Genomic DNA, 19,876 nt, shown 5'->3' with positions numbered 1-19,876 from the left:
AGGGCTGCACTGAGCTATGATCATGCTACTGTAGTACAGCCTAGGCAACACAGTGAGACTTGTCTCAAAAAAAAAAAAAAAAAAAAAGGAGCGTGAACGCTCTTTATGATTTCATGGGTTCACATGCTCAGGATTAGCTCTCTCAATGGACTATTTTTTACCATGGTGGCTTTTCAAAGTGGGACAATAAGATGATTTATGGCTGAAACATAAGCCCATGTAGTCTACTCTCTTTTGAGATGAACAAGAGCTCCTCATTCCCCAATTCTCAGCTTTCCGCCCTAAGTCTTTCTACTTATTAAACGTTTCACTGGGTTAAAGAACGCATCTCACAAAATGCCTGGACTGCTACCGGCAGTTAAGCTGATAGGGCAGAAATGGGTCAAGAATAAAGACAGCAAAAGGAGGCAGAATTCTATAATAGTCACAATTACTCTGAGAGCCCCCAAGCCTAACCCTGTCCAAAACATAGCACTGTGCTCTTTCCACCAATAAATAGGGATAAAGTCTGAAAAAGAGAGAAAAGGATGAAAGAAGTCTGCAACATCTCACCAAGGTTATTATGGCATTTATATTTTACCTGGACAATCTTTAGCTTGCAATGAGACTACATATGGTGTGACATTATTCTGAAGGGCCTCTGTTAGACTTCTGAATGTTAAATCGTGATCTGTGACATTCACACCTATGAGATAATACATCAATATTATATCACCATTTTTATGAATAATAATCTAATGACAAAAGCTATTTAACATATCAAGCACTCATAAGTAAAAACATTTAAAAAAATGATTAATGACAGAAACCAAGAAAATACACTATATAAATGAGATATCCATTAACAATAGCTATCCAAAGGCATGCATTATATTTGTCAGGAAAGATATTTTGCACAATTCCTCTTTCAAACAAATTACTGGGAGGTGCACTTGAAAACTTATTTTTTTTTTGAGACAGAATCTTGCTCTGTCGTCCAGGCTGGAGTGCAGCAGCTCAATCTTGGCTAACGGCATCCTTCGTCTCCCAAGTTCAGGTGATTCTCCTGCCTCAGCCTCCTGAGTAGCTGGAATTACAGGTATGTGCCACCACACTGGCTAATTTTTGTAGTTTAGTAGAGACAGGGTTTCACCATGTTGGCCAGGCTGGTCTCAAACTCCTGACCTCAAGTGATCCACCCGCCTCAGCCTCCCAACGTGCTGGGATCACAGCCGTGAGCCACCGTGCCCAGCCAACCCTTGAAAACATCTTAGAAGTAATTTCATTGCTTTGTCAAATTCATAATAAGCTCTTTAAGGAAATTAAAACTAGCCAGGTGCAGTAGCTCACGCCCATAATCCCAGCACTCTGGGAGGATCACTTGAAGCCAGGAGTTCAAGACGGGCCTGGCAAACGTGGTGAGACCCTATCTCTGTAAAAATTTCAAAAAAGTAAAACTATGGATTCTTTTGCTATTTATGGAATCCCTGGTTTTCATTTCTGCAAAGCAGAGTTTCAGGGCACCGCATACAGTTATCAAATTTTTGAGTGAAAACTTTCCCACTACTTTGGAAAAAAAATTCTGTTAACTGGTATCTTCCCTAACATAACCATCTGTGATTTCTAGAAAGTCATTTGGTACTTAGGCAGATGGCAGCAGCAGTCACTTTCAAACTGCTTAAGAGTTACAGTTGCAAAACTTTCATTGCTTGGAAGAAAAAGAAAAATTTCAGAATCATCCATGCCAGCAATAATAAACCATTTTTTTTTCTAGGAGAGCCAAAGAATAAAAATATTAGCAGACTATTTTTTAAATGGATATTGAAAATAGAAAATACCAAAACTATTCCTAGCATGCATTATGGTCTATGATTATAATAATGCATCCCTGAACAAATTTAGAAGTTCCGTAAAACACTGGTTTATCTTGTCTTTCACCGATTGGCTATAAGCTATTTATTACTAACATTATATTTGTTATATTTATATTATAAAACAATGAACTTGTCTATCACAAACAAGATAATCAACAATGTGTTTAACTAGAAAAATATTCTCCTCAGACCATGATTTTAAAACATTCTTTCCATTAGCTTGGTACAAGTGGGCCATCACGGGGCCTCAGTTTTTCATCAAATGGCAGAGTTTTTAGATGTTGCATTGTAAAGCTGGTCCACAGTATCATAAAAATAATTCCCTTGAGTCTTATGAGTGTGGTCCTGGAACTAGCAATATGGGCATCAGCTGGTATCCTGTCAGAAATGTAAAATTTCAGGCCCCACCTCAGACCCATTAACCAAAATCTACATTTTAATATGATGCCTGGAGATTATTTGTGGGTACACTGAAGTTGAGAATTAATTCCTTATCTCAGAGCTAACTAGCATAACAAATCTTGAATAAATTGAAGGAGAAATTAAGAGCATGTTTGGAATCCAAATAAATTCAACTTTGTTTTCAAAGGGAATGAAGAACATTTGCTAACATTACAAAGAAATTTTTTCCATTATACTGGAATCCAAATGTTTGGTAAAGATGAGACATTAATGATGGCTATTTAAGTACTTAATTTACAACCTGCAACTTGAAAGCAATTTATGTGCAATTCATCCAAACACCTCCTTGTAGGTAATTAATATGAATATAATGAAAAAATCTAAGATTGAAAAACTATGCACAGGAAAATAAAATTAAGGTCATAGAGTAATTCCATTGAAGATATGACTAAAAAAAGTCTGAAAACCAAATCTACTAACACTGGTAGTTTCTTTATTACCAAATCTCATATACTCTTGTATTGTATCTACAAAGAAAGAGTAAAACAAATGTATTTTCCCTTCTGACCAAAAGTTGGGGAGAACATTAGCTAGATAAATTCCTTTTAATTTACAAACATATGACCATCTGTAAAGATATAAGGAATTTTTATTGGTTTTTGAAAATATGTAAAATAAACTATAGTTGATTTAATTGTATAAATAAAAGAGACAAAACAGGCTCATCAAAACAGGTCCTTCCACTATTCTCAACAATAAAAAAAAAAAATTAAAAAAACACAAAATACACAGAGATGCATGCATGAACAAACATACACATATATACCAAGAACAAGAGCAGCAGTTGGAATTTCTCTGAGTTTTATTTGACCGGCCAAGTCTCTTGAATTCTTCTGGAATGCAGAATGAGATTTTTGCAGAAATTCAATTAGACTGTCAAACAAGTTTTTATTTAATTCCTCTTGTAGTCGCTACAAAGAACATACAAAAACTTATTAGAAATAATAATCTGATGTTTTTCCTGGTTTTGGGAAGAAAATTGTCATGGATTCTATGATGCAAAATGATCAAAAGATGAACCTAATTAAAAAATGTTTTTTCCTTAAATCGCTAGTAATTAGTGCTTTGGGTTCCCCCATTAAAAATTCCCTCTCAAGCCTCGTCAACATAGTGAAACCTCATTTTTACAGATAAAAAGACAAATTAGCTCGGTGTAGTGGTGTATGTCTGTGGTCCCAGCTGCTTGGGAAGCTGAGGTGAGAGGGTCACTTGAGTCTGGGAGGTCAAGGCTACAGTAAGCTATGATCATGCCACTACACTCCAGCCTGGGTGACAGAGCAGGACCTTGTCTCAAAAAAAATATATATATATATTTACATATATTTATATATTATATACATTATTACATATCATATATATGTTATATATTTATATATTTTACATATCTGACTTAATGTCTCATATATATGACATTAAAAGGTTTGGATTTTATCCTATGGGGAGTACCACTGAAGGGATGTGAAGTAAAGACATAATTGGATCAGGGTTAAGAAGGGTTAATCTGACAACAGCGTTGGAGGGGTTGCCTGGAATTGGGCTGCATTTGCCTTGAAGAGGGTCTTTTCTAATTTGGCCAATGGTGTCAGGGATGCCAGTTAGGAGGGCATTATGACAATCCAGATTAAGAAATGAAGAGAGCCTAAACTGGAAACCACAAACTCAAATACCTTGAATGATCACATGGAATACAAGAACGAGCAAAGCCACTAGGTGTAAATCAGTAAGGACTGGTAGACGGCAGTAATAAACTGGAAAGTACATAACCTTCCCAAAGGCAATTAAAACCAAAACTACAACACTGTGTTGGCCAAAAAAAAAAATAAGCCATCAGCCTAAAATACTGGCCCTAGAGCTACCAATTTGCTATAGTGAAGAAATTTTTCAGAGCTGGAATATAAAGATGAGAACGTGAAGGAGTTTAGAAACAGCTTGATTTCACAGTTGTATACCTGAACGGATAATTTAAGAGAGTCACCATTTGAAAGCTCCTTGCCTTAACAGCTATCATAAACATCTGTTCCACTCACAAGAAATATGATTTTTCGTTTTTGTTTTTGAGACAAGGTCTCTCTCTGTTGCCCAGGCTGGAGTGCAGTGGTACTATGTCCGCTCACTACAACCTCCACCTCCCAGGCTTAAGTGATCCTCCCAACTTAGGCTCCTGAGTAGTGGAATTACACGTGCACACCACCATGCCCAGCTAGTTTTTGCAGATTTTGTAGAGACAGGGTTTCACCAACTTGCCCAGGCTGGATTATGGTTGTTTTTTTAAGGATACACAGGTTATGCCTGACCAGTACTTCCTATATTTCACCAATACTCTTGTAAACTGGTAGAAAGGAATATGAGAGGTAACAAAAATGAGACTTAGGGTGTTACAGAAAAGTTATTAAAAAAAAGTATTCACCTCATTTTCAGATTTCATCTGCTGCCATATCAACTGATAAGTTTCGAATCGAAGCTTACTGTCCTCAGGTTCATGTTTCCCTTTGTTAAAATAGTCCTCTAAAAACAGAAAGAAATAAGTCAGTTTCTTTTTTCCTAAAATAGCATAAGTTATAGATCTTACATGCAAAGTTACACAGTAAGTGACAGAAGTGGAATTTTTTCATTTTTTGAAGACGGAATCTCACTCTGTTGCCCAAGCTGGAGTGCTGTGGCACGATGTTGGTTCATTGCAACCTCCGCCTCCTGGGTTCAAGTGATTCTCTCCTGCCTCAGCCTCCCGAGCAGCTGTGACTACAGGCACGTGCCACTATGCCCAGTTAATTTTGTATTTTTAGTAGAGATGGGGTTTCACCATGTTGGCCAGGCTGGTCTCAAACTCCTGACCTCAAGTGATCTGCCTGCCTTGGCCTCCCAAAGTACCAGGATTACAGGTGTGAGTCACTGCACCTGGCCTTAATTTTTTTTTTTTTTTTTTTTTTTTTTTTTGAGACGGAGTCTTGCTCTGCCACCCAGGCTGGAGTGCAGTGGCCGGATCTCAGCTCACTGCAAGCTCTGCCTCCCGGGTTTACGCCATTCTCCTGCCTCAGCCTCCCGAGTAGCTGGGACTACAGGCGCCCGCCTCGTCGCCCGGCTAGTTTTTTGTATTTTTAAGTAGAGACGGGGTTTCACCGTATTAGCCAGGATGGTCTCGATCTCCTGACCTCGTGATCCGCCCGTCTCGGCCTCCCAAAGTGCTGGGATTACAGGCTTGAGCCACCGCGCCCGGCCAATTTTTTTTTTATATTCATCAAAAATATATATTTGGGGACAGATAACATTCAATATCCGCTGTATTTCATTTTATTTATAATCTTTTATTTTTACCATATTAATGGTAAAAATTAATTGTATATTTAAGATTAAAAATTTCAATCTTTCTACTGTATTTCTGTCATTTGCTTTTGAATTTCTAACAGTTTTTATTACGTGATTTTTTGCTTTGAGTTATATACATTTAATAATGTTTTCATTATTTGCTGTTATTCTACAACCTCGTATGCTTTGCTTCATAATTTGCTTTGAACTCTACTGAATGATTTACTACTACTATTCTTATATTTTTGTTCCGCTGACATAGTTTAGTCCAGTCTTTCATTTATTCTGTCTGTATATTTTTATATCCTTTTTGAATGTTTTCTCCAAATGGTTAGCTATTTGTGAAAATACTATTTATTGCCTGGCTTTCAAACTTTTCAAACTATGATCCACATTAAGGAATACAGTTTACATCATAACCTAACACAATACACATGAACAAAAACTAAAGTCACAAAAAAACCACGCTCACCCTTATTATGTAATAGCAAATGTTTTCTTTCCTGTTTTATATAAGTATAATCATAGTCCACTAAATTGATTTCATAACTCACACATGGATTATGACATTTGGTTTGAAAAACCCTCATTTATTGTATAATCCATTCTTCTCCCACTGATTTGGCATGCCCTTATAGTCTAAATACTTATATATACTTTGAACTATTTTTGAACTTTTTATTTTGTTCTACTGAATCCAGCCCTATTCCCCTACCAGTCCTGAACTGTTTAAACTATTATGGCTTTGTATGTTTTACATTTTAGTATCAAATACATTCAGGTCTTCCTCCCATTGCCCCCAAACATCGTTATTCTTTTTCAAAAAAATTTAAGCCATTTCTTCAAATTAATTTTACAGTAATCCAGTCACTTCTCAAAACTAGTTGTATTGGTATTTGACTAGATAAAATAAAATTCAGATTGATTTGGGGAAAAATAACATCTTTAATAAGTTAAAAAATCCCCAACCCCTGTATCATAGGTCTCTTCTTTTAATCAAATATTTTAGATTCCTTATAGTTTTCTACTTTCCCTCATGTTTCTTGTTGTTTACTGCTCTGTATATTATTGTAACAACTGGAGTGTTCATGATGCTAAATTTCTGCTGCTAAAATCCTACCACCAAGTTTTAATGTTAACTGAGAGTTTTGAATAGAAATTCACTTAATGTTAAGGAACTACTTTCCTAATCACAGTTAACTCAGAATTTTTAGCAACTATTGATTTTTATCAAAAGCCTTAGAATACATCGAAGTCATCGTATGGTAAAGTGGCAGACAAGGTTATAGAATTAAAATGCCAACAAAAAAAGAAAGCAAGGAGACACTATTATTATTATTACTATTATTTGAGACAGGGTCTCCCTCTGTTGCCCAGATTGGAGTGCAGTGGTGACATCTCAGCTTACTGCAACCTCCACCTCCCAGGTCCAGGTGATTCTCCTGCCTCAGCCTCCAGAGCAGCTGGGACTACAGGCGCACAGGGCCATGTCTGGCTAATTATTGTATTTTTAGCAGAGACAGGGTTTCACCACCTTGGCCAGGCTGGTCTTGAACACCTGACCTCAAGTGATCCACCTGCCTTGGCCTCCCAAAGTGCTGGGATCACAGGCACGCATTACCCCACCCAGCCAGAAGACACAATTATTAAGAGACAAAGCAGGCCAGCACAGTGGCATATGCCTGTAATCCCAGCACTTTAGGAGGCCAAGGTGGGCAGTTTACAAGCTCAGGAGTTCGAGACCAGCCTGGCTAACATAGTGAACCCCGTCCCTGCTAAAAATACTAAAATTAAATTAGCCAGGTATGGTGGCGTGCACCTGTAGTCCCAGCTACTCGGGAGGCTGACACAGAAGAATCACCTGAACCTGGAAGGCAGAGGTTACAGTGAGCCGAAATTGCGCCACTACACTCCAGCCTGGGCGACAGAGCGAAACTCTGTCTCTAAATAAATAAATAAATAAATAAGAGACAAAGCAGAACAAGGAAGCTTTAAAAAGAACAAAAATAGTCACTTTACATTAATAGGTAAAATCATACTGTAACATGAAAGTGGCAAATCAAGACACAATTTTTACGTGCAGAATAATGCCACATCAAAATACACATGAAAAACCTCTTAGAAACTGGAAAACACAGCAGTAGGATACTTTAAACTGTTACCATGATTTCTCTCAGTCTGTTACAGAGCAGGTAGGTAAATATAAAAACTACACTGAAGAATATAAGCTCTCACTGTTGCCAGGTTTCTACTTGCCTTGGCTCCTAGTCACAGTGCTATATACTTCAGCATGAGTATCTCCTACAGTGCCAGTGCTGCTGCCAGTCTCCCTCTCTCCAGTTCCTACCCAGTTGTTTTGCTGGCTATGCAGTCATCCACAGAATACTGAGAAGAGAGGGTTACCGGTCTTAATTACGTGCCCGAGTGTCTTCAGTCAGGGGACAGATGGTGGGCAAAATGTAGAGCATCTTCTTACTTCTTCAGGCAATCTGTGTCAATAACTGAAGCCAGTGAAGGCAAGTGCTAAAGTTTGGGTATGTTTCCCTCATTCCTGCTCCATCTGCCTTACAATCAGGGTCAATTCCTCAAAGATTTTCATATTATAACACTATCTGTTGGTCTCAGAGCCACATAATGAAAAAAAAAAAAAAAGCCTAACGAACTTCTAAAGCAAAGTTCAAATCATACAATTATACACATCAGGTTTACTAGTACTAAACACTATAAACCAATCCTAATAAGTCATAGCTTAAATTCAATACAAAAAGTTCTAAGTAGAAACTTGGCCTTATACAATGAGAGGCAGTATTAAGTTATGGTTAAATCATGAGCTCTGGAATTAGACAGGTTGGGCTCAAATCATAGCTCTATCATTTACTAACATTATGACATCGGGAAAGTTATATGTCTAAGTATCCTTATATATTTCAATGGCGATAATACATTCCTTGTAATTTGCTGAGGGGATTAAACAAATTAACACATATAAAATAATTGAGACAGTCTGGGCCTGTAATCCCAGTGCTTTGGGAGGCCAAGGCAGGTAGACTGCTTGAGCTCAGGATATGAGACCAGCCTGGGCAACAAAGTGAGATCTTGCCTTAAAAAATAAATAAATAAATAAATTAGCAGGCAAGGTGACATAAGCCTGTACTCCTAACTGAGGCTAAGGTAGGAGGATTCCCTGAGCCCAGGAACTCAAGGTTGCAGTGAGCTATGATTGTGCCACTGAACTCCAGCCTGGGTGACAGAGTAAGGTCTTGTCTCAAAAAACAAAACAAAACAAAACAGTATGGCACACTGTAAACACCCAAGAAATATTAACAACTGTATTAGTTACAATTACATTGCTGATGATATTAGATGTCACCACATGCTACGTGTCCCTAATGATAATGGGGGAACAAGTCTTGAATTTTCTCTGACCTATTTCTAGTAAGTTAAGCAATCTGCAACATTAAAGAAATGTGTGGCCAGGCATGGTGGCTTACACCTGTAATCCCAGCACTCTGGGAGGCCAAGGTGGGAGGATCACTTGAACTCAGGAATTCAAGACCAGCCTGGGCAACATAGTAAGATCCCATCTCTATTTTAAAAAAAAGTGTGGGTGTGTGTGTATATATATATACATATAATTACTTTAAAAAAATCCTATTATATATATTAAAGTTATCCATTTATTTCCTTAGTCAAACAATGGCATAGTTCACTTTTTCTTTTTTCAATTCAAAACTAGTACATGGGTATGCTTAATTCCATATCATAATTTTTCCACTGGAATTAATTTTCACAGTGCTGAATATTGAATGTAAATACTCAATAACCCCATGGGGAACTTTTGAAAAATTCTAACACTTAGGCTCCACTCTTGAGATTCTAATTCAATTGATCTGAATTAGGGTCTGAGCATTGGCACAGGTTGAGCATCTCTAATCCAAAAATCTGAAACCCTCCCAAATCTGAAACTTTTTGAGTACCAACATGATGCCACAAGTGGAAAAATTCCGTATCTGACCTCAAGTGACAGGCTGCAGTCAAAACACAGCCAAAACTTTGTTTCATGTATAATAGTATTTAAAATATTATGTAAAATTCGCTTCAGGCTATGTGTTTAAGGTGTATAGGAAACATGAATGAATTTTATTTTTAGACTTGGGTCTCATTCCCAAGATTATCTCATTATATACAGGCATATATTTCAAAACATGAAAAACTTCCAATAACCTGAACACTTCTGGTCCCAAGATTTGGGATAAGGAACTCTCAACCTGTATTTTTTCAAAGTCCCACAAGTTGGAACTGAATAAGGTCAGTAGATTGTATTAATATCAGTTTCTTAATTGTGACACTGTACTAGAGTTATGTAAGATACTACCACTGGGGATAACTGGTCAAAGGGTACTTACTGGTGAAACAGTATTACATGTAATTATATGTGCATCTATAGTTATATTAAAATAAGACTTTTTCAAAGTTCCCCAAATGATTCTAATGTGAAGCTATGACTGTGAACCAGTACAATACTTTCTGATAGTAATACTGGATTTGATTGAAGAAGTCTTAATTTGATCACTAAACAGGTATCAGGATATAAATGAAAAAAGAGAAGACAGTATCTTTTTCATTAACTTAATTTTATTGAGGTATAATTTAAAAATAACACAACCATTTTAACAGTTTGACCCAAGTACATACTAACATAACCACTCTTTCAACAGAGAACATTTCCATCACTCCAGAAAGTTCCCTCTTGCCCTTTTGCAGTTAATTCCCCCTACTTCATCCCAGGAAACCACTGGGACTTTAAGACAACCTGTGTTGTTTTTGCCTTAAAAAAACAAAACAAAACAAAAAAAAAACAGCCAAGCTCAGTGACTCACACCTGTAATCCTAGCACGTTGGAAGGCTGAGGTGGGCAGATCACAAGGTCAGGAGTTTGAGATCAGCCTGGCCAACACAGTGAAACCCTGTCTCTACTAAAAAATACAATAATTAGCCAGGCATTGTGGCACATGCCTGTAGTCCCAGCTACTCGGGAGACTGAGACAGGAGAATCGCTTGAACTCGGGAAGCGGAGGTTGCAGTGAGCTGAGATTGTGCTGAGATCACACTGAGATCGGAGAGTTAGACTCCGTCTCAAGAAAACCCAAACAAAAACAAACAAACAAATTAGGCTGGGCACAGTGGCTCACGCCTGTAATCCCAGCACTTTGAGGGCTGAGGCGGGAGGATCACTTGAGCCCAGGAGTTCAAGACCAATCTGAGCAACAAAGTGAGACCCTGTCTCTACAAAAAATTTTAAAAAATAATTAGCCAGGCATGGTGGTGCATGCCTGTAGTCCCAGGTACTTAGGAGGCTGAGGTGGGAGGATCATTTAAGCCCAGGATTTTTCAAGGCTGCAGTGAGCTATGATCAGGCCACTGAACTGAAGCCTGGGTGACAGACTGAGATCCTGTCTCTAAAATAAATAAATAAACAAAACCAAAGAAATGTCTTTCCTCTCTTACCCACATGGGTATATGAGTGTGTGAGTATGCATATGTCAGAGTGAGTGATAAAAATCTACTCCCTTAATAATAGGAGTATGTGTGTCTATGAGTGATTAAAACCCAATAATTGAACAAATTTGTTTCAGTTGAGAGTGATTGAGAACTGTGTGGGACCCCTGTGCTTCCAAGAGATGCCACCATGCCTGGCCTATGACTTAAGCATATTTAAGTCTCCCTATGAATACTGTATTTTAACACAAAAATAATTTTTATATAATTTTCATTAAAAATATATACAAATTTGTAGTCATTTTATTTCTTAGGTTTTCCTTATGTTACCAATTATCATTTTATTTTCTATATAACATTTCCTCCATCGTTAGACACCTGCGTTGCCAGTCAGCCTTTATTGTTTTGATTACTTCATCAAGAATCAAAATGTTTCTCTAGCAGAAACTCACTTTCATTTCTAAAATTGAAGATAAAAAAACAATGGCAGAGAAGTAATCAAAAAGACAATCTCTTTTAAAGAATGGCAGCATATCCTTTGAAGGAAATTTGCTTCCACCTTACCTTTGGAAGATCTAATTGGATTCTCTTTTCAATTAGAGCCCTGGGGTGTCCTCTTATCTCTTTGACCAATGCCTTGGAACATAAACGCTACATCAACATGGCAAGTAAGCCAAACTCAGATAAGAGAATTACTAAATTCAATTAGGGTTAGTTCTTAATAGTTTAAGAAGGTAGGGAATAAAACATTTAATATTCAGACACCTTACCTATTGGCACAGAGATCTTTCTCTTTTTGGAGTTTGGCTTAAAAACAAAGCAGCCCTATAAAAAGAAAGAAAGACAAAAAGCATAAAGTTAAAGTAGCAAGGAGCAGAGAAATCTGATTAACCAAATATTTTATGAGTAAGCACTTTTTTATAAAAAAGATGGCAGGAGAGAGAACACATTTCTTTCAGATTCTAAGAAATCACATCACTTCTCTCTGACCTATAGAAGGAAAATTCTAAAACAACAAGGGGGACTATCCACGCTCTCCCCTCCCTCCCATGAGATGCCCATTTTTTATTTTGCTCTTTGACACCTGATCTAGGAGGTAGACAAAGAAAATAAAAGCTGATTAAATTTAAGCCCAGGAAGGTTCCATTTTCATAAACTTAAAGGAAGTAATACTATACATTAAAATGGGCTGGGCACAGTGGCTCATGCCTGTAATCCCAACACTTTGGGAGGCCAAGGCATGTGGACCATGAGGTCAGGAGTTTGAGACCAGCCTGGCCAACATGGTGAAATCCTGTCTCTACTAAAAATGCAAAAATTAGCCAGTCGTGGTGGCAGGAGCCTGTAATCCCAGTTCCTCAGGAGGCTAAGACAGGAGAATCGCTTGAACCCGGAGGTGGAGGTTGCAGTGGGCTGAGATCGTGCCACTGCACTCCAGCCTGGGCAACAAAGAGCGAAGCTCTGTCTCAAAACAATAAATAAATAAATAAATAAATAAAAATGAAGATCAAAAAGGTTGAAAATAGTGATGTTCTCCCAACCTAAAACTTATTTAAACTCGAACTATCTACAACCTTAGTAGGAAATAGATAATTGCAGCTGTTTCACTCTATATACTTTTCTTCATCTGATAAATGCCTACTCATTTATCCATTAAAGTTTGTCTCAACACTCATCTCCTTTGGGAAACCTTTCACAATTCTCACTACAGAAATTCTCCTTTCCTTGAGATCTCACAGTACTTGAACATCTTTATTTTGCATTGTTTTAAGTCACTTTAATTGTATATCACAGTTGTTTATGGGTGTGTCTCCCTGAGTAGACTGTGAGCGCCTTCGCCTTCAAGCACAAACTGTATTTTATTTATAACTGTTTTTCCAATGTTTGGAATAGTGCTAACATATATATTAGGCAATCAGTACATGGAATAAATAAATGCTTGCCAAGTAATTCTCTTGGTAATTTCCCAGCTATGTTTAGTTTCATACTATTATTTGACTAGTGGTAGACTGCCCCCAAGTTACTGGTCCTAGTCTATTTTACCAATTCTAAAGTTATGCATGATGGATAGCTTATTTTTTCCTTTTTTTTTTGAGACAGAGTCACGCTCTGTCACCCAGGCTGGAGTGCAATGGTGCGATCTCGGCTCGCTGCAACCTTCACTTCCTGGGTTCAAGCCATTCTCCTGTCTCAGCCTCCCGAGTAGCTGGGATTACAGGTGCCTGCCACCACACCTGGCTAATTTCTTTGTATTTTTATTAGAGACAGGGTTTCACTATGTTGGCCAGGCTGGTCTCTAACTCCTGATCTCGTGATCCACCCACCTCGGCCTCCCAAAGTGCTGGGATTAGAGGCATGAGCCACTGCACCTGGCCTGATGGACAACTTCTTAAAGATTTCCATATCTATGGAAAATAAAAGACATGGGGGGCGGAGCAAGATGGCCGAATAGGAACAGCTCCAGTCTCCAACTCCCAGCGCGAGCGACACAGAAGACCGGTGATTTCTGCATTTTCAACTGAGGTACTGGGGTCATCTCACTAGGGTGCCGGACAATCGGTGCTGGTCAGCTGCTGCAGCCTGACCAGCGTGAGCTGAAGCAGGGCGAGGCATCGCCTCACCTGGAAGCGCAAGGGGGAAGGAAATCCGTTTTCCTAGCCAGGGGAACTGAGACACACAACACCTGGAAAATCGGGTAACTCCCACCCCAATACTGCGCTTTAAGGAAACAGGCACACCAAGAGAATATATCCCACACCTGGCCGGGAGGATCCCACGCCCACGGAGCCTCCCTCACTGCTGACACAGCAGTCTGCCGCAATCTATCCGCAAGGCAGCAGCGAGGCTGGGGGAGGGGCGCCCGCCATTGCTGAGGCTTAAGTAGGTAAACAAAGCCGCTGGGAAGCTCGAACTGGGTGGAGCTCACAGCAGCTCAAGGAAGCCTGTCTGTCTCTGTAGACTCCACCTCTGGGGACAGCGCACAGCTGAAGTCCAATAGGGGAAGCAGCCGGGGCCGGTGCAGACGCGAATGACTCTGTCTGACAGCTTTGGGGAGAGCCGTGGATCTCCCAACGGGGAGGTTGAGATCTGAGAACGGACAGACTGCCTGCTCAGGTGGGTCCCTGACCCCTGAGTAGCCTAGCTGGGAGACATCCCCCACTAGGGGCAGTCTGACACCCCACACCTCACAGGGTGGAGTCACCCCTGAGAGGAAACTTCCAAAGGAAGAATCAGACAGGTACACTCGCTGTTCAGCAATATTCTATCTTCGGCAACCTCTGCTGCTGATACCCAGGCAAACAGGGTCTGGAGTGCACCTCAAGCAATCTCCAACAGACCAACAGACAGTCCTTCTGACTGTCAGACGGAAAACTATCAAACAGGAAGGACACCTATACCAAGACCCCATCAGTACATCACCATCATCAAAGACCAGAGACAGATAAAACCACAAAGATGGGGAAGAAGCAGGGCAGAAAAGCTGGAAATTCAAAAAATAAGAGCGCATCTCCCCCTGCAAAGGAGCGCAGCCCATCGCCAGCAACGGATCAAAGCTGGTCAGAGAATGACTTTGACGAGATGAGAGAAGAAGGCTTCAGTCCATCAAACTTCACAGAGCTAAAGGAGGAATTACGTACCCAGCACAAAGAAACTAAAAATCTTGAAAAAAGAGTGGAAGAATTGACAGCTAGACTAATTAATGCAGAGAAGATCATAAACGAAACGACAGAGATGAAAACCATGACACGAGAAATACGTGACAAATCCACAAGCTTCAGTAACCGACTTGATCAACTGGAAGAAAGAGGATCAGCGATTGAGGATCAAATGAATGAAATGAAGCGAGAAGAGAAACCAAAAGAAAAAAGAAGAAAAAGAATGAACAAAGCCTGCAAGAAGTATGGGATTATGTAAAAAGACCAAATCTACGTCTGATTGGGGTGCCTGAAAGTGAGGGGGAAAATGGAACCAAGTTGGAAAACACTCTTCAGGATATCATCCAGGAGAACTTCCCCAACCTAGTAGGGCAGGCCAACATTCAAATTCAGGAAATACAGAGAACGCCACAAAGATACTCCTCCAGAAGAGCAACTCCAAGACACATAATTGCCAGATTCACCAAAGTTGAAATGAAGGAAAAAATCTTAAGGGCAGCCAGAGAAAAAGGTCGGGTTACCCACAAAGGGAAGCCCATCAGACTAACAGCAGATCTCTCGGCAGAAACTCTACAAGCCAGAAGAGAGTGGGGGCCAATATTCAACATTCTTAAAGAAAAGAATTTTAAACCCAGAATTTCATATCCAGCCAAACTAAGTTTCATCAGTGAAGGAGAAATAAAATCCTTTACAGATAAGCAAATGCTTAGAGATTTTGTCACCACCAGGCCTGCCTTACAAGAGACCCTGAAGGAAGCCCTAAACATGGAAAGGAACAACCGGTACCAGCCATTGCAAAAACATGCCAAAATGTAAAGACCATCGAGGCTAGGAAGAAACTGCATCAACTAACGAGCAAAATAACCAGTTAATATCATAATGACAGGATCAAGTTCACACATAACAATATTAACCTTAAATGTAAATGGACTAAATGCTCCAATTAAAAGACACAGACTGGCAAACTGGATAAGAGTCAAGACCCATCAGTCTGCTGTATTCAGGAGACCCATCTCACATGCAGAGACATACATAGGCTCAAAATAAAGGGATGGAGGAAGATCTACCAAGCAAATGGAGAACAAAAAAAAAGCAGGGGTTGCAATCCTAGTCTCTGATAAAACAGACTTTAAACCATCAAAGATCAAAAGAGACAAAGAAGGCCATTACATAATGGTAAAGGGATCAATTCAACAGGAAGAGCTAACTCTCCTAAATATATATGCACCCAATACAGGAGCACCCAGATTCATAAAGCAAGTCCTTAGAGACCTACAAAGAGACTTAGACTCCCATACAATAATAATGGGAGACTTCAACACTCCACTGTCAACATTAGACAGATCAACGAGACAGAAAGTTAACAAGGATATCCAGGAATTGAACTCATCTCTGCACCAAGCGGACCTAATAGACATCTATAGAACTCTCCACCCCAAATCAACAGAATATACATTCTTCTCAGCACCACATCGCACTTATTCCAAAATTGACCACATAATTGGAAGTAAAGCACTCCTCAGCAAATGTACAAGAACAGAAATTATAACAAACTGTCTCTCAGACCACAGTGCAATCAAACTAGAACTCAGGACTAAGAAACTCAATCAAAACCGCTCAACTACATGGAAACTGAACAACCTGCTCCTGAATGACTACTGGGTACATAACGAAATGAAAGCAGAAATAAAGATGTTCTTTGAAACCAATGAGAACAAAGATACAACATACCAGAATCTCTGGGACACATTTAAAGCAGTGTGTAGAGGGAAATTTATAGCACTAAATGCCCACAAGAGAAAGCAGGAAAGATCTAAAATGACACTCTAACATCACAATTAAAAGAACTAGAGAGGCAAGAGCAAACACATTCAAAAGCTAGCAGAAGGCAAGAAATAACTAAGATCAGAGCAGAACTGAAGGAGATAGAGACACAAAAAACCCTCCAAAAAATCAATGAATCCAGGAGTTGGTTTTTTGAAAAGATCAACAAAATTGACAGACCGCTAGCAAGACTAATAAAGAAGAAAAGAGAGAGGAATCAAATAGACGCAATAAAAAATGATAAAGGGGATATCACCACCGACCCCACAGAAATACAAACAACCATCAGAGAATACTATAAATGCCTCTACGCAAATCAACTAGAAAATCTAGAAGAAATGGATAATTTCCTGGACACTTACACTCTCCCAAGACTAAACAGGAAGAAGTTGAATCCCTGAATAGACCAATAGCAGGCTCTGAAATTGAGGCAACAATTAATAGCCTACCCACCAAAAAAAGTCCAGGACCAGATGGATTCACAGCTGAATTCTACCAGAGGTACAAGGAGGAGCTGGTACCATTCCTTCTGAAACTATTCCAATCAATAGAAAAAGAGGGAATCCTCCCTAACTCATTTTATGAGGCCAACATCATCCTGATACCAAAGCCTGGCAGAGACACAACAAAAAAAGAGAATTTTAGACCAATATCCCTGATGAACATCGATGCAAAAATTCTCAATAAAATACTGGCAAACCGGATTCAGCAGCACATCAAAAAGCTTATCCACCATGATCAAGTGGGCTTCATCCCTGGGATGCAAGGCTGGTTCAACATTCGCAAATCAATAAACGTAATCCAGCATATAAACAGAACCAAAGACAAGAACCACATGATTATCTCAATAGATGCAGAAAAGGCTTTTGACAAAATTCAACAGCCCTTTATGCTAAAAACGCTCAATAAATTCGGTATTGATGGAACGTACCTCAAAATAATAAGAGCTATTTATGACAAACCCACAGCCAATATCATACTGAATGGGCAAAAACTGGAAAAATTCCCTTTGAAAACTGGCACAAGACAGGGATGCCCTCTCTCACCACTCCTATTCAACATAGTGTTGGAAGTTCTGGCTAGGGCAATCAGGCAAGAGAAAGAAATCAAGGGTATCCAGTTAGGAAAAGAAGAAGTCAAATTGTCCCTGTTTGCAGATGACATGATTGTATATTTAGAAAACCCCATCGTCTCAGCCCAAAATCTCCTTAAGCTGATAAGCAACTTCAGCAAAGTCTCAGGATACAAAATTAATGTGCAAAAATCACAAGCATTCTTATACACCAGTAACAGACAAGCAGAGAGCCAAATCAGGAATGAACTTCCATTCACAATTGCTTCAAAGAGAATCAAATACCTAGGAATCCAGCTTACAAGGGATGTAAAGGACCTCTTCAAGGAGAACTACAAACCACTGCTCAGTGAAATAAAAGAGGACACAAACAAATGGAAGAACATACCATGCTCATGGATAGGAAGAATCAATATCGTGAAAATGGCCATACTGCCCAAGGTTATTTATAGATTCAATGCCATCCCCATCAAGCTACCAATGACTTTCTTCACAGAATTGGAAAAAACTGCTTTAAAGTTCATATGGAACCAAAAAAGAGCCCGCATTGCCAAGACAATCCTAAGTCAAAAGGACAAAGCTGGAGGCGTCACGCTACCTGACTTCAAACTATACTACAAGGCTACAGTAACCAAAACAGCATGGTACTGGTACCACAACAGAGATATAGACCAATGGAACAGAACAGAGTCCTCAGAAATAATACCACACATCTACAGCCATCTGATCTTTGACAAACCTGAGAGAAACAAAAAATGGGGAAAGGATTCCCTATTTAATAAATGGTGCTGGGAAAATTGGCTAGCCATAAGTAGAAAGCTGAAACTGGATCCTTTCCTTACCCCTTATACGAAGATTAATTCAAGATGGATTAGAGACTTAAATGTTAGACCTAATACCATAAAAACCCTAGAAGAAAATCTAGGTAGTACCATTCAGGACATAGGCATGGGCAAGGACTTCATGTCTAAAACACCAAAAGCAACAGCAGCAAAAGCCAGAATTGACAAATGGGATCTAATTAAACTAAAGAGCTTCTGCACAGCAAAAGAAACTACCATCAGAGTGAACAGGCAACCTACAGAATGGGAGAAAATTTTTGCAACCTACTCATCTGACAAAGGGCTAATATCCAGAACCTACAAAGAACTCAAACAAATATACAAGAAAAAAACAAACAACCCCATCAAAAAGTGGGGAAAGGATATGAACAGACATTTCTCAAAAGAAGACATCCATACAGCCAACAGACACATGAAAAAATGCTCATCATCACTCGCCATCAGAGAAATGCAAATCAAAACCACAATGAGATACCATTTCACACCAGTTAGAATGGCAATCATTAAGTCAGGAAACAACAGGTGTTGGAGAGGATGTGGAGAAATAGGAACACTTTTACACTGTTGGTGGGATTGTAAACTAGTTCAACCATTATGGAAAACAGTATGGCAATTCCTCAAGGATCTAGAACTAGATGTACCATATGACCCAGCCATCCCACTACTGGGTATATACCCAAAGGATTATAAATTACTCTACTACAAAGACACATGCACACGTATGTTTATTGCGGCACTATTCACAATAGCAAAGACTTGGAATCAACCCAAATGTCCATCTGTGACAGACTGGATTAAGAAAATGTGGCACATATACACCATGGAATACTATGCAGCCATAAAAAAGGATGAGTTTGCGTCCTTTGTAGGGACATGGATGCAGCTGGAAACCATCATTCTTAGCAAACTATCACAAGAAGAGAAAACCAAACACTGCATGTTCTCACTCATAGGTGGGAACTGAACAATGAGATCACTTGGACTCGGGAAGGGGAACATCACACATTGGGGCCTATCATGGGGAGGGGGGAGGAGGGAGGGATTGCATTGGGGAGTTATATATGATATAAATGATGAATTGATGGGTGCTGACGAGTTGATGGGTGCAGCACACCAACATGGCATAAGTATACATATGTAACAAACCTGCACGTTATGCACATGTACCCTAGAACTTAAAGTATAATAAAAAAAATAAAAGGAACTCACACAACGCCCAACAAAAAATAAATAAATAAATAAAAGTTTAACAAGCTAAAAAAAAAAAAAGAAAATAAAAGACATAATGAAAGAACAATACCTAGGCAAAGTTGTCTCAGGACAGTGTTAAAGACAGCTGTGAAAATATAAAGTAGTCATTTGGAT

At 39.2% G+C, this 19,876-nt stretch overlaps 1 protein-coding gene across 6 annotated transcripts in view; it reads right to left on the bottom strand.

Moving 5' to 3' along the window:
- Positions 1 to 19,876, bottom strand: part of ORC3 (origin recognition complex subunit 3) — an 80,836-nt gene that overhangs the window by 58,298 nt on the left and 2,662 nt on the right. For 4 of the 6 annotated variants that reach the window (XM_033234554.1, XM_033234550.1, XM_033234551.1 and 1 more), the window contains exons 2-5: positions 11,888 to 11,942; positions 4,723 to 4,820; positions 3,082 to 3,226; positions 581 to 685 (exon numbers count right to left, since the gene is read on the bottom strand). In XM_033234554.1, the coding sequence (XP_033090445.1) occupies positions 581 to 685; positions 3,082 to 3,226; positions 4,723 to 4,820; positions 11,888 to 11,942 (403 nt within the window). Of the gene's footprint in view, positions 1 to 580; positions 686 to 3,081; positions 3,227 to 4,722; positions 4,821 to 11,681; positions 11,754 to 11,887; positions 11,943 to 19,876 lie in introns of all 6 variants that reach the window. The other 2 variants (XM_033234555.1, XM_033234553.1) reach the window with 2 other exon arrangements.

The sequence above is a fragment of the Trachypithecus francoisi genome, unplaced genomic scaffold, assembly GCF_009764315.1.
Source record: "Trachypithecus francoisi isolate TF-2019V2 unplaced genomic scaffold, Tfra_2.0 Lachesis_group15, whole genome shotgun sequence".
NCBI lineage: Eukaryota > Metazoa > Chordata > Mammalia > Primates > Cercopithecidae > Trachypithecus > Trachypithecus francoisi.
The sequence above is the reverse complement of the archived record's forward strand: the minus strand, read 5'-3'. Positions and strand labels throughout refer to the sequence as shown.